Source organism: Lathyrus oleraceus, chromosome 3, assembly GCF_024323335.1.
Source record: "Lathyrus oleraceus cultivar Zhongwan6 chromosome 3, CAAS_Psat_ZW6_1.0, whole genome shotgun sequence".
NCBI lineage: Eukaryota > Viridiplantae > Streptophyta > Magnoliopsida > Fabales > Fabaceae > Lathyrus > Lathyrus oleraceus.
In genome coordinates, this window is record NC_066581.1 from 500331346 (window position 1) to 500347364 (window position 16019).

At 33.9% G+C, this 16019-nt stretch overlaps 1 protein-coding gene across 1 annotated transcript; it reads left to right on the top strand.

The window, feature by feature from the left end:
• The first annotated feature begins 344 nt into the window (after positions 1-344).
• Positions 345-2101, top strand: LOC127129700 (transcription factor DICHOTOMA). The gene is made up of 2 exons (XM_051058837.1): positions 345-1656; positions 1747-2101. Exons 1-2 carry the CDS (start codon positions 630-632, stop codon positions 1803-1805), a joined length of 1086 nt encoding a protein of 361 aa, XP_050914794.1. The 5' UTR covers positions 345-629; the 3' UTR covers positions 1806-2101.
• The last annotated feature ends 13918 nt before the right edge of the window (positions 2102-16019 follow it).

The following is a 16019-nucleotide window of genomic DNA, read 5'->3' on the forward strand; positions in this document are numbered from 1 at the left end:
AAATCTCAAAAAATTTAAATCTATATAACAATCATATAATTAAATTCTAAAAAATATTAAAAATTTAAAAATAAAACATAGAACACATAAATATCTTCTCCCCCATATGTATATTTTTTACTATTACAACTATCATATTTAATCTTATTTTCTAACATTTTCTTATCCTTGAGATGAAGTATCTTTGAACTAGATTATCCTTTTATTTTTCTTAATAAAATAAATAGCATCTATATAATATAAAATTAATAAATCACCTAATTTTTCTTCTTCTTCTTCTATTATTATAATCATCATCATTATTATTTTCTCTCTCTTCTTCAATAGTATCCACCCATGAGCCTTGTCCATCTCAGACCCAGATAAATATGGACTCTTATTCTTCTTACAATCAAAACTACACAAACCAAATCTCACTTTCCACAATGAAAAACCCTTACCCTATCACCATCATTTTCTTCTTCTTCTAGCTTCTCTTTTAAGTCCTTAACTATTAACTAGCTTTTTTCCACTAAAAATTAAATATCTGTGTAAAAAAGTGTTTTCAATAAGCTACTTCACTATATCCCATAAGAACATAGCTATAACTTTTGCTTTTTTGTTGTGAAAACAAGAAATTAGGGTTTCAAATGTTTCCTTCAACTTATTGCTCTTTAGGTCCTTACCCTAGTTATAATCCTAATCCCAATTCATCTTCATCTTCTTCTTCACATTCATACCCTCCTTTTACTTACCTTACCCCTGATCAAAATGCTTCTTCAAACAACAATACCAACAACATCAACACTTTTCTTCATGATCCAACTATTTCTGTTCCATACACACAAACTTCACACCATCATCATGTTCCAATTAATCCTGAAACCCTAACAAATTGGGCGGTTGCTGATTATGCTGCAATGTTGAAACAAGATCTAAGTGGTTCTTCTTCCCATTACAACTTCTCGAATTTGCTTGCGAAGAAGCCGGCGAAGAAACCGGCGAAGAAAGACCGGCACAGCAAGATTCATACATCTCAAGGCTTGAGAGACCGGAGGGTGAGACTCTCGATCGAGATAGCGCGGAAGTTCTTCGATCTTCAAGACATGTTAGGGTTTGACAAAGCTAGCAACACACTTGAGTGGCTTTTCAACAAATCAAAAGAAGCAATTGAAGAGTTAACTAGAAGCAAGAACAATTTAGCTTCGGGTGACGACGATGTAGATGATCATAGCTTCTCCACTTCGTCTTCCGAAGGAGAAGACGAAGCCCGAAAGATGAAAAGAGCACAGAAGGAATCCTCAAAGATGAAAGACTCAAGAGAAAAAGCAAGAGCAAGAGCAAGAGAAAGAACTAGTGAAATGAAGATTCAAGATTTGAAGGAAAAGTACCCAGAAACCGATCATAATCAACAAATTCTCCATCAATTGATGCCGAACGACGAAGAAAACTCGAAACTAGCTCAAAGAGATGATATCTTTAACTTTATTGAAGAATCAATTGTGATCAAGAGAAAGTTAAAGAAATCTTCTTCACAACATCATCAACAAAACATTAGTTTTGATCACAATGACTCTCCAATGATAACACCAAATTGGGATACAAATAATAATAACAATGCTGCCGCAACCGGAAGATCCAACTTTTCTGCAATATCAAGAATGAATCTATCATCAGGTAATTTTATCTTCTTATATAATAGTTCTTTTAATTTTTTTTACATTTATGATATATGTACTTACAATTTTTAGGTTTTGATTTTTCTAGGGCTTCAAATCTTTGGAAAATCATGGGAGGAATGCAATAACAGTCCAAATAGATATTAGCTGATGTATATATATCAGCATATTCTGAGATCAGAATGAACTATTCTAAAAGTGCTTTTTCAAGGAATCATTTTATCATTTGAACAACTTTTAATTTTTCTGCCCTATTTTTCACTTTAGACAATGTCTGTTGTTTTTGTACTGAATTTTTCTTGTTTTTGTTTTGCTCCAAAATCAGCCAAGAGCATGTGACAGTTTGGCTTCAAAAGATATATATGCTGCGTGTATTATTTCTGGCCAATATTTAAAGTGTGGTTGATATTATATAAATTATATATATTAAAGTTCAATTATCAGATCCATTATATTTTACAGAATTTTTATATAAATTATAGGGTTAAATATTTTTGATTCTCTTAAATATTTTAAATTTCGTTTTTAGTCTTTTAAAATATATATTTCAAAGAATGATCCTTCTAAAAAAAGTTTCATCTATATTTTTGGTCCCAAATATTAAATTGTGGCTAAAAATATCGCTAATTCTATCGATAAGTTGTAAAAATTGTTAATAAGTTGCACGAGAGACAAAAAAATATGGATGAAAAATTTTAGGAGAATCATTCTTTAAAAAAAAATTTTAAAAAATTAAAAAACGAAATTTAAAATATTTAAGAATATTCCAGATACAGACGTATTTAACTTATATAAATAAAAGTTCAACTATCATATATATTTACCACTTGGTGTTGGTGGTAAGAGAAGCAAGTACACTGTTTGAGCTTTTTCTAGCAGTGTGCAGGTTGAGTAAGATTTATGTTTTGAAATCTTTCTAATTCTAATAAGAAATTCAGATAAGCTATTAAAATTCAATTTAAAGAGACATGTATAATAAAAGTATCGATTTTAAAGGACGTGTATATCTAATCAGATATTCAAAACTACTAACTGAGTTGGATTAACGACAGTTGGATAGTTTTTTTTTTTTTTATGGTAGATTCAAAGAATGTTTTATTTTTCAAAGGACGGAGTTATTTATTTTTTCAAGAGAAAATCATGATCTTGGTATCTATGGTGGACCAATTCTCTATTGTGTTGGGATGTTGTTGTTTCTATTGTGTGGTGTTTGGTGATAGTGTCTGTGGATTTGGAGTTTTGTTGGCTGAGATGCTATTTGTCTTTTGGTTTGAGATTATATTGATATGGTTAGAACTTCATGCATTCAAGAAATTGAAATGTACTTGCGACAACTTTGGCAGATGAGAGATATTAACTGATTCTGCAATTTATATTCCACACTGCAATTACAGATGATGATGATGATGATAACTTTCTATACATTTATTGATGATTGATGTCTACTAGTTCTAGTATAAGCAGGTTTGTGATTTTTCTTCTTGGTGTTAATATTTTAACCTTCTATAGAATTTAAATTAAAGGTGGAATTTTATTGTTTTATAAGGAAAAAAATTAAATTTTAAAGTTAAAAAAAAAAAAGAGAGGTAGTGTTTTATTAAAATTGTAATAATATAAAAGGTTTATCTTAGACAATTTTTTTAAGGACCATATTAGATGGAACCCTACAAATATTACTTCTATTTGTTATGATTTGAGTCCATGCCCAATCCATCACTCAACATCTCTCACTTAATTCTTGTGTTCAACAGTGAATTTAAAATCGGGACATAAACAACGAAGATTTCGAAAATTATTCCACTCTTTTATGAAGCAAAGATTCAAAAGGAATGGTATCTTGGTCCTCAATTCTACAAGGGATAGACTTAGTCAAGTAGATGATATAAGAAGGAAATTAAAGATAGCTTTTATGACAGGTTTAGAGAACCATGTTCTAGCAGACCAATTCTTGGGGGAGTGGTGTTCAATCTCTTAAGTGAGGATGATTGTACAAGGCTGGAAGAATCCTTTTGCTTAGAGGAAATCAAAGAAGAAATTTGGTTGAGTGAAAGTGTCAAAAGCCCAGGCCAGAAGGATTCAACATGAGTTTCTTAAAAAAAAAATGTTAGACTATCCTGAAAGAAGATCTTGTTTCTCTTTTTATTTTTATTTTTTAATGCACCATATATGTTTCTTAACCACCACATAAAAATATTTCGGTGATTCATCTTCGGAAGCACTAAAGTCTCTGTTAATATTAAAATATTCTAGTGATGCATTCTTCGAAATAATGTCGGAGATATATTTTTAAAAATATTTTGGAGCTTAAATCACACCATAACCGAAGGTCTTGTCAAACACAAAAATGTAAACAATGAATTCTTTTCTCACCCCCTCATTCTATTTTTTTAACAAATATCGTTTTCAACCAAAATACTTGCACACAAAAAGGATTTCCTAGGAGTACCTATGACACTTTGGGTGCTAATACCTTCCCTCTGTGTAATCAACTCCCCTTACCTGTAATATCTGACATATTATTAGTTTTGATTTGAAAACTTCTTATCTTTGCGTTTTGTTGGAGATAGGGTCTAAGAAACCCTAGATTTGACCAGTTGACTTGTCTGGTCAACCTCCTTGAACCAACTTGCACACTTGAAGTTCCTTTGCTCTTGGGGGCTCATGGAGGATCATATATGCTTATGATGATATAAAATGGAGTATCCCTTAATATCTTTGACCAATTGTTGAAGAAACTTGCTGAGGAAGGCACACAAGATACTTAGATGAATTAGGGCTTCCTTGACAAACAAGCTTCAAACTCTTGATGAATTCTTCATCAAAATGACAAATAAAGAACATGGGGATCCATATATGATGCTTAGAACCAATGTGGACTTGACCTTGCTTGATCCCTTGCACTGAGGGTCTCAAACCCTAGTTGTGAGCTTGGTGAGGCATGGGTGGGCACACACACTACCTACAAAAGAAACAAAGCTAAACTAGACATATTTTATATTTTTTGTTAGTAAACAAAGAAAATAAAGTCTGATACAATCACAAATGCTTCGTGATCTCTCCCAATGCAAACTCAATGAGTGATAGGTGCGGAGGATACCAAGGTGTGATCCCAATGCCAATGCAAAGCGATGAGATGGCATGAGGGATCTTAAGGATAAAAATTGGGGTCTTACAACCATCCACCTTGCCTACTTTCATTAAATGAATTGATCCAAGGGCCAACTTTTGCCCATGTTTTATTTTTAATTAATGTTTATTATTTATTTCATGTAGCGTGTTGGTTAACATTCAAGAGCCCTTGGCTTAGTGGAATGCGGGGTTCAACCCCTAACGCACCCATTTGTTTATTTGTCTCACTTTTACTTTTTTATTTTATTTACTTCTTCATTTTTACTTATTTCTTTTTTAATCTCACATGTTAGCAAATACACTTAAATATTTTCCATCCACCTATTTTATTTTCACATTATTCATTTTTATTTTGACCATTTTTATTGACATTTTTACCCTTTATTCTTGATGATGGTTGATTAGATCTATTGATCATGGTCATTGGTTTCTTAGGGTTGATGAAATCTTTAATATTTTAAACATATCAATGAATGATCAATGGATCATTCCTGATACTTTGGGGTATTGATAGATTACCCCTAGTTAACCATGTTTAAACCATTTTATGCATAGATCAAACCTCACTTGTTGATCCTTACATATTGATCCATTTGATTGTGTTGTTTCCATCAACCACTAACAATCTAACACTTATATTTAAATGTCAAACTTGTACATTATTTAAACTTGTGAACTTGTAATTATTTGGGTGATATAATCTTCCATTTGTCAAATCATTGATAGATGGACTTAGGTTTTATAACTTTCTTTGGTTCAAATCAATTGTTAGACGATTATTATAAGACCCCAATTTTGACCCTAAGATCCATCATGTCATCTCATTAACTTGGCATTAGCATTGGGATCACACTCTGGTATCCTCCACATCTATCATTCATTGGGTTGGCATTAGAAGAGATCACCAAGCATATTTGTTATTGTATCATACTTTATTTTCTTTCTTTATTAACCAAAAATCCAAAAAATGTCTAGTATAGTTTTGTTTCTTTTGTAGGTAGTGTGTTCATCCACTTGTACCTCATCAAGCTCACAACTAGGATTTAAAACCCTCAGTGCAAGGGATCAAGAAAATCAAGGTCCACATTTGTTCAAAGCATCATATATGGATCCCATTGTTCTTTATTTGTCATTTTGATCAAGAATTCATCAAGAGTTTAAAGCTTGTTTGTCAAGGAAGCCCTAATTCATCTAGGTATCTTGTGTGTCTTCCTCAGAAAGTTTCTTCGACAATTGGTCAAAGATATCAAGGTATACTCCATTGAGCTTCATCTTAAGCATATATGATCCTTCATGAGCTTCAAAGAGCAAAAGAACTTCAAGTTTGCAAGTTGGTTCAAGGAGGTTGACCAGAAAAGTCAACTGGTCAAATCTAGGGTTCCCTAGACCTTATCTCCGATAATATTTGGCATATGAAAATGATTCCAAAATCAAAGTTACTCTTTATGACATTCCAAACAACTTTCATGTTTGCGTCAAGAGCTAAGTTTGCTTTCAAAATCATTTTTTATGGTGAAAGATTATAGGTCATTTTGTCTGTGCCCTAAAGAGAAGGTTAAATTTCAAGAACCATAATTTGCTCAATTTTTATGATATGAAAATGATCCAAGTTTCATGATCAATTTCAAGCTTTCTTCTACAACTTTGCATCTTTGAGAAGGTCAAATTCCACTTGCAAGGGCTTGTACTAAGAGGAAACATTATAGGTCCATTTAGGTCCTTACCATTGAACAAGCAATTTTCCTCAACTTTTAAAATCCATAACTTCATCATGAAAGATCCAAATAGTGTCACATTTATGACCAAATTGAATATAATTGAAAGAGCTACCACTTTTAAGATGGAACCAAAGTCATTTAAAGCTCCTAAAGAGAAAAGTGTAAGGACCACGAATATGACCTCCAATTCTTCCACCTCTCACTCTATAATCAGAAAAGTGAAGTTGAAATTTAAGGTGTCAAACCTGAGTTGCTTCGATTCAACCTCAAAACAACTCAGGAACATTGCCTACATTGGTAGGAATTCAGCTATCAACAAATTGAGTTAATATCTTTAAGATATGAGGGAGAATTGAAGAGATGAAAATTGAGAAAAATCACCTTCGGGGACCAGCTTTGGAGCTTGATCCATGATGCAATTCCACTTAGTTTTTCTTCATCTTATTTGTAGGAGTTCAAAGGAATGAAAATGGCAATGAATCCTTGGAGTTCTTGTTCACAGACTGAGATTGAACAAGAGCTCGGTTTCAAATGAAACCTTCAAGGAATTCATTGTTCTAAGGTTATGGGATTGATTAGCAATGTTGGGGCAAGGTTCCTCTTTCACTCTGAGTTGAAGCACTTCAATTTATAGGCCACTCATCTCATTTCGACACCTTCCTAAATTTGAATGCACACGAGTGATTTTTGATGCATGGGTGCATGGGCGCGTGCTCAGGCCCAACGAATGATTTCAATCCACTCCAATTCGTGCCAAAAAGCTATCGAGGTCATCACATGGAGCCATGCAAAGTTGTACCATGTTTGAAGTTTGAAAGTTATTAAATTAAGCCATGAACATAACACATATGCAAGTCCTCCAATTCTCATCCAAATGATGTGATCTTGGACTCTTTGGAAATCTATCATCATGAGGAACAACTTTGATGTTGGGACGTTTTCCATTTGATTCTTAGAACATGTATATAGTTGGCCTTGAAGTTGGAAGAATCAAACATACTTATAAATTTTCTAATTTATAAGTCAAATGACCCATCTTTCAACCTTGAATTTTTTATGATATGAGCTTAAAATGAAATTGGTTTTTATACAAAGTTGTATTCCTTCCAATTCTATTCAATTTGATCATAAATTTGACACCATTTGGAGCTTGCATGATGGAGTTATGGATTTTATAAGTTGAGGAATTTTACTCGTTCAATGATGAGGACCAAAATGGACCTGTAATGTTTCCTCATGGTACATTACCTTTAAAATGGAATTTGATCTTTCTCAAAGAAGAAAATTTGAAGAAGACATCTTTAAATTAATCATGAAACTTGGATCATCTTCATATCATAAAAATTGAGGAAGTTATGTTTCTTGGAAGTTGACCTTCTATCTAGGGCACAAACAAAATGAGCTATAATATTTAACCATTAAAAATGACTTTTCAAGCAAAATTAGCTCTTGATGCCAACATGAAAGATAATCATCATACATATTATCATTGTACATATGCTTTCATTGAATCTTTATATTATTGTCGTTTGTTTATTGTCATTTCATACTTAAGAACAACAAAAATATGATAAAATTAAAATACCAAAAATAATGCATTTCATTTGTGACCAACTGTTGGACTTAGAAGATTTCATTAGGACCCTTGCATGTGGACCTTTCTCTAATATCTTGGCACTTTGTCCTAACTTGTATTTTCATCTGTAACTTGCAATCTTTTATTGTAAGAATGGTATTCATGGAACTACCCTAGGGAGACATGACTTTAAGACCACTATCCACTTGTTAGCATATGTCACTTTGCACACACAAGGATTTCTCTTGGGCTACCTTATAATGATAACCTTTATTTATTGCTTTGTTATCTTGTATATATCCTTTGTACATCACCATTTCATAATCAAAAGCAATAAACCCTTGATCCAACGTCAAGTGGCATTTTCATAATCAAACTCAAAAAACCATAAAAATACAATTAGAATTGTACGCCACGAGTCTTAAGTGGTGGGGAAGGAGTAAGGATGGAGCTTTCCTACCCTTACTCTAAGTATTTTGGACACAAGACGCTTGGCTTGGTAGTCTGAAATATTCACCTCCGCCCATAGTCTTTAGTGTAATTCTAATCAGAAACATTCTTTTCAAAAACCCTAAAAACAACATCAACTCATCAAACCTTATTTTTGCACCTTAAGGAATCACACCGAAAACCCTTTTTCAAGGTAAAATCAACCAACACACAAACATTTACCACTCCGAACTACGGAGCTCTAATTCTTCATCCCTTAATGAATGATAGGTAGGCATAAGGGCCATAATCTTTGGCGACCACAATAATAAAAAAACTCAAATCTAATTCTTTTCCCCATTTTTAAATAAAGATAAAATTCTAAAAGATAAAAACCCGCGCATGCTAACAACTTAAATGGTTCCCATGGAGTACCATGGACGTGAGGGGTGCTAATACCTTCCCCTTGCGTAATCGACTTCCTAACCCATATTTGGTTGCGAGACCAATCCGTATCAATATATAAACTCTTTGTGTAGTAATTCTTTCTTAAGGGTTTTATCGACTATTTTCTCTTTCCTATCTTTGGAATAAATAAACTCCGGTGGCGACTCTGTGTAATTTCTTATTGACATTTTGTCAGTCAGCTCTCTCTTTTTTCGCGGTACCGACAAGCTGGACTCAGGATGTTGATATATTTTGCATAAGTACCCAAAAGTCCGTTCTGGTGTTTCTTCTCATTCATCTAACCCAAATTTTCTTCTTTCAAGGCTTCATACCATTTTTTCCAATGCTACGCACACTTCTTGGCAATATCTGCTTCCTGATATTTCTCATTCCACTCCTTAGGGGTGGTATTTTTCTCTGAGGTTTTCAGTAATTTTGGCCTTTTTCCTGCTTTCGACCTATAGTTCCGCATCAACCTCAGTGTTCCTTTTGAGTCTCATAATCTCCCCAGTCTTTTCACTAAGTTTGGATTGCAAATATTTGTTCTCTTTAGTCAATCATGCAATCGTGGCCCTTAGTTCATCAGTTTATGCTTTGGAAACATGAGTATGCTCAGGCTCTAGAGGCAGGATTGGAACCTCGATGCTGAAAGGTAGCTTGACTTCTTCCACACTTTTTATCACTCATTGACGATAAGGATATTTTACTCGACAGTCTCTTTTACCTAGCTATTTTCCCTTTTTGTGAATCTGACTCTAAATTCTTTTGATCATTCTCAACAAGTCTTGATTCTCTGTTCCCATGCCAAGTAGGATAAATTCTTTCTAGGATTTTGTCTTGGGTTCATCTTCCAAAGGATGTATGAGCTGCCTTAGAGAAAAGGTTGGATTGTAGTTGATAGAACCCCGGGGTCCTATAAGAGGGACATTTAGCAACTCCCCACGTCTGGTAATAACCTTTTCCACATTCCAACTTTTAAGACCACTTCAAATTCTTTAGGAACACCTTCCAAGTACCCTTCTGAGGTATGTGATACTAAATCCAAGAATACAACAGTGGGGAACAACATAGGACTACACATCTACTCTTCTCATGTCGAGTATGAAGGTAGTAGTACATGTTTCCTAATAGAGCAGGAACCAATTTTTTTGCCAAGAACACATTGATGGTAGGTGGATCTATAAAGTCATCGTCATTAGGGAACATGACGACTCCATAGATAAGAAGAGCTAGAACAACACTAAAAGCCTCACACTTCCCTTCTTTATAAAAGGCCTAAGCCTTTTCCTCTAAGAACATCCTTAAAAACACTATGGGTCCCATACTAAGTGTTATTTCCCTGACAGTGAGATGCAATGCCTCTGTTACCATTTACAGTGCCAACTCTTCTCCTAAGCTTGTGAACGGAGCAAGATCCTTCAGATACCAACCTAAAAGTATCTCAAACTCTTTGATTGTCAGAGCTAGATGGAAATATCGTAAAGTAAAGCAACGGAGAGGAGAATCATAATATTGAGCCAAAGTAACTAAGGCCCCCACATATACACTTGTGGTCAATAGTTTCAATATTGTCGATACCTTCATGTGAAATTGTTATTCCTGTATGGCATTATTTTGCCACTCAAGGCTATCAGCCTGTCTATCTTGGGTATCTTGAACTTGAGAGGAAGTGTGTTTCTTCTATCTGAACCCATCTTCCAAATTCTCACTGCCCAATATAAATCTTTTAAGATTCCCTGAGAATAAGGCACAAATGCAAATGTATGCAATGTAATGTTACGCATATATTATGATTCATAGGTTCGGTGTATTCTGGACAATTTGTATAAGATTCTCAAGGTAGCTTGAGTCTTAGGTTTTCTGCAAAAACCCATATCCCCTCATAGGTGACTGTAGAGGTAAATTCATGACCATCAAGCTATGGATAAAGTTGACGTTAATAAAACCAGAGTCACCATCGCGCTTTTATTGTTTCCAAAGGAAAAGGGAAAAAGTACAAACAAAACCCAAAGATAAGAAGTTTTCAAATCAAAACTAATAAAATGTCATATATTATAGGTAAGGGGGTTGGTTACATATATGGAAGGTGTTAGCACCTAAAGTTTCCTAGGTACTCATAGGGAGCCCTTTTTTGTGTGCAAGTGTTTTGGTCAAAATGATGTTTGCTAAAAATATAAAGTGGGGGGGGGGGGGGGTGAGAAAATAATTCATTAATTATATTTTGTGTTTGATAGGACCTTCTATCTTATGCCTACGTACCAACATAAAAATGAGGGATCAAAACCCCGTAGTTCGTGGTAAAATTTTCAAAGAAAGTTGGTGAATTGATTTTAACAAAAGTTTAAACAGAGTAAGGCACAAAGATGGCCAAAGATATGAATGGGGTTGTTAGTTATTTTTTGTCTTTTTGAAATTAAAGTCAATATGGTTAAATTCACTCACAAGTTTGATTTAAGAAAAGTTTGAAAATTCAATGCCATAAGGCCAGGGTTTCTAATTGTTAAAACATGTCTGAGTTAAGAAACACAAGCAAAGAAGATTTTTGAAAAGAGGAAGAGATTTTGAAATTAAATAAGAGGCAGGAGATGAAGAGGCTACCCTAGACAAAGATTTAAAAGTCAAGAGTTGAAAATATCTGACAATGGGATGCAATCCACAAGACAAGAAGGTCAGATAGAAACCCATTTTCCTTTGGACTTTAGCAAGCAACAAGTATAAGCAAACATCCAAGCAAATCATAATGAAGATCAAGGCATCAAATAAAGATAACCATAACATCCAAACAAGCACTCCAATAGCAAGCAGTCTTCAAATGTCTTTAAATGTATCAGATGAAATATTCCCTTGACAAACTCACAAAAATAACCACCAAACATAATCAAAATAACAATATAACAATTAAACATAGAGACAAAATGACAGATGAACCAAGGGGCACTCAAGGCTTGCATCAGATGAAAGACATTGTCAAAGACATCTCAGTCTCAAAATAGTGGCATTGTCCAAGTCCTTTAGCATAGGGAATGTTGCCTACTTCTATGCCCAAGAGTTCAGATCAAGTCAAGGGCAGAGGTCCAACAATCCACCAACATATTGTTTAGTTTTTTTTTATGTTTATTAAGTATTTTAAGGTCCTAATACCATGAACAGAACAAAATCAAAGACACATAATATATACAAACACAAATGATATGGCTCAAGTGAGCAAAGTGAAAATGACTGAAACATAAACATCTTGCATGAAATGTAAATGGAAATGAATGATAAAGGTACTTGAATTTAAATTGCATTAAGTAAATGACTTGAAAGTAAAGTAATGTTAATAAGAAGTTAGTTAATTGTTAGTGAAGAGTTTTAATTGTTTAAGTCATTCTTTGGAGAACACTCAACCATTCATTCACAAGTATGAATACATGAACCAAGACATCATCCATTAGAAGGGCTCCAACTTCGATAAATCAACAAGTATGCCACTAGCTCTCATAAATGGAAACAAGGTCAAGTTTTCACACAATGCCATGAAGAATGGAAGGCTTACAATCTCACTTACTAGAATGATTTACCTTATGGGACAAATTTAGCTCTATGTTAAGAAAATTTAGTTGGACTTATGTAGAAGTCACAACTATCTGAGGTTGGGAAATAAAATATTTGTGTTAATACATGTTAGAGATATAGTACAAAGAACCATACTCCTAAAAGATACATCACGCAAATAAAGTGGGAGGGACCTATCTCAATCAGACTCATCTTGATTCATCTGACACAAAGTCATTGATAAATCAACTAGCAATTGAGATTTGAGATTTCAGTGGTCAATGGATGAATTGGGAAAGAATAGGGATGAAGATGAAGAGGGAAAGGGAAATAGAAACCCAAATTGAACATAGGAGGAAATTCATCTGATCAATATTATCCATTCATTTTGGGGGATGAAATGTCCATTTCATCAACCCCCTAAATCCAATAGTATTGGTCAAACCAAAGTCAAACCAACCATGACCAAGGCCTAACCAAAAGTCAAACACCACAAGATCAATTAAATGGCTCAACAATATTTTTGAACAATTAAACAATTAAAAATCAATTTTAAAATGAATTAAAATGCATTTTTAAATGGACAAATCCTTAAATCCCAGCAAAACACCAAATAAATGGTCAAGGGATTTATCCTAGGTCAAACAAGGTCAAAGGACCTTAGACAAAATATTTCATAATTTTTGGAAAGTCAGAAGTATTTTAAATTATTTAAAAACAAGTCAAAAATCAATTAATTCACAAAATATATCAATATTAATCCAAAAAATGATTTTAATTCAAAAAGTGGAATATGAAAATATTTAAATATTTTTAGTGAAAGTCCCATATTTTTTGGATTAAAAATGAATTTAATATGAATTAATCAAAATAAATGTATTAAAAGAAAAATCAGAAAATAAAAAAATAATAGAAAAGATGGTAATCAACATGGATGGATGGGATTAGAACTTGGGATCATGATCGAAGGGCTTGGAGAGTGCCAACACACCACCGGAGCTAGGGCTCCAGTCATCTTCTCTGGTGGACCTCACCGGACTGGTCCACCATGAACCTCCACTAAAATAAAAAGTGCATACACTAATTTAAAGGAAAATGCGTAGGAGCTCGAATCTGACCTCAATTTTCTCCCAATTCCAAGCTTGGGCAAGAAGGATCCCTTTTCTGATTAGCAAGGGCATGTATTTATAGGCTACACATTTCTTTCCACACCTTTCCTCAAAATGTCAAAAATAGAAACTCCATGGTGCATGGTTGCATGGGCATGTGATAGGCACATACAATGATTGGAATAGGTCCAAAATGATGTGTTAATCAACCTGAAATTATGACATGTGATCATGCATTAGGGAAATGGAAATTGGACATTGATCTTACCAAATGAATCCATGCATTACACTTATGCGCAAGTAACTCAAAAATGCTCCAAATGCCATGATCTTAGATGTTTTGGAAAGCTAACATGAAGGGGAAAACTTTTCTTTTGAACACTTTTTCATTTGGAAGTTGGATCATGATGAATTTTGAGGTGGAAGTTGGAGAAATTCAACATAGTTGAAAATTTTCTAAGTATAAAGTCAAATGACCACTTCTTCCACCTTGAATAACTTTTGCTATGAGTTTCAAATGAAAACGGTCTCTTCACAAAAGTTGTAGTGCTTTCGCTCCTCTTAAATTTGGTCACAAATTTGACACCATTTGGATCTTTCGTGAGGGAGTTATGGATTTTATAAGTTAAGGAAAATTGTTTGTTCAATGATGATGGTCCAAAATGACCTATAATGTTTCCACTTGGCACATGCCCTTTCAAGTTGAATTTGACATTTCTAAAATAGAAAACATTGGAGAAGACATATTTAATTTGATCTTGAAACTTTGATGGCCTTCATATCATAAAAATTGAGAAAGTTATGGTCTTTGGAAGTTGACCTTCTAACTAGGGCACATACAAAATGACCTATAATCTTTCACCATAAAATATGACTTTCCAAGCAAAATTAGCTCTCGATGCCAACATGAGAGTTTTATGGAATTTTATAAAGAGTACGTTTCTCTTAGAATCATTTTCATATGACAAAAATTGTAGGAGATAGGGTCTAGGGAACCCTAGTTTTGACCAGTTGACTTTCTCTGGTCAACCTCTTTGAACCAACTTGCAAACTTGAAGTTCTCTAGATATTTGGGGCTCATGGAGAATCATATATGCACAAGATTGTGTATCTTGAAGTATCCCATAATATCTTTGATCAATTGATGAAGAAACTTGTCGAGGAAGTCACACAAGATACCCAGATGAATTAGGGCTTCCAAGGAAAACAAGTTTCAAATTCTTGATGAATTCTTGATCAAATTAATAAATAATCAACATGGGGATCCATATATGGTGCTTTGAATCATTTTGAACCTTTATTTGATTGATCCTTACATTGAGGGTCTCAAACCCTAGATATGGACTTGATGAGGCGCAAGTGAACATACACACTAGCTACAAAAGAAAACAAAACTATAGTAGACATATTTTTGTATTTTGGTTAGTAAACAATGAAAAATAAAGTATGATACAATTAAAAGTTCTTGGTGTTCTCTCCCAATACCAACTCAATGAATGAGGGGTAACAAGTATACCAAGGTGTGATCCCAAAGCCAATGCAAATGATGAGATATCATGAGGGATCTTAGGGTCAAAATTAGGGTCTTACAGCTTCCCCTATATAAGGACATTCTAACCGAGGATGTGAAGGTTAAAATCTCCGTATAAACTCAGTAGAATGGAATTAAATAACAACATCAAGAAGCAAATTTTGGTCCCTAAGAGACTTCATGATGCATATGGTATGTATGCAAAAATAATCTTTGCGGAGAATATATTGCCACAAAGGAAAAGACTCCAGAGAGACTGGAAATCCACAGGTGCACAATTCATTCCGTAAGGAAAACTCATTGGGGAGATAAATACTATAGGGATAAAAGTTATGTGTAAGCCAACCTACAACTTGAAAACTTCTGGAGACACGAGGGAATTTTCCATGAAAAAAAAAATAGTGGAAATACTCGATTGGGAAAAAAGGAAATCTGCATGTATTAGGATAACACCAATACTACAAGAAACACCTGTTGGGGAAATGCGTAGACCAGGACGAGACTGAAATACTCAAACGCAAAAGGGAATTCGATTTCTCAAAGAAATACAAAAGTAAACTCAACTGGGGAAGAAAATCTTCAACACTTGAGTAAAAGAGATATATTAACTACTACTGGTTATTGGGTAAAAAGATAATACACTCGGACAGAGGCACATCCGTTCCCGGTTAGGGTAAACATATCAAGGATAACTCGTTGAGAAAAATTAGGAATATTCATTACATGTTCCTGGGTAAGAATGACCTACTGGGAAAAATAAACCAAATAGGATTTATATGTACCTGTTATTGGGTTGAAGACCAGAGAGAGAGTATCTGTCACTAGTTAAAGTGAACATAGCAAGGATAAACTCAAAGAAAGAACATATGTCACTAGTTAAAGTCA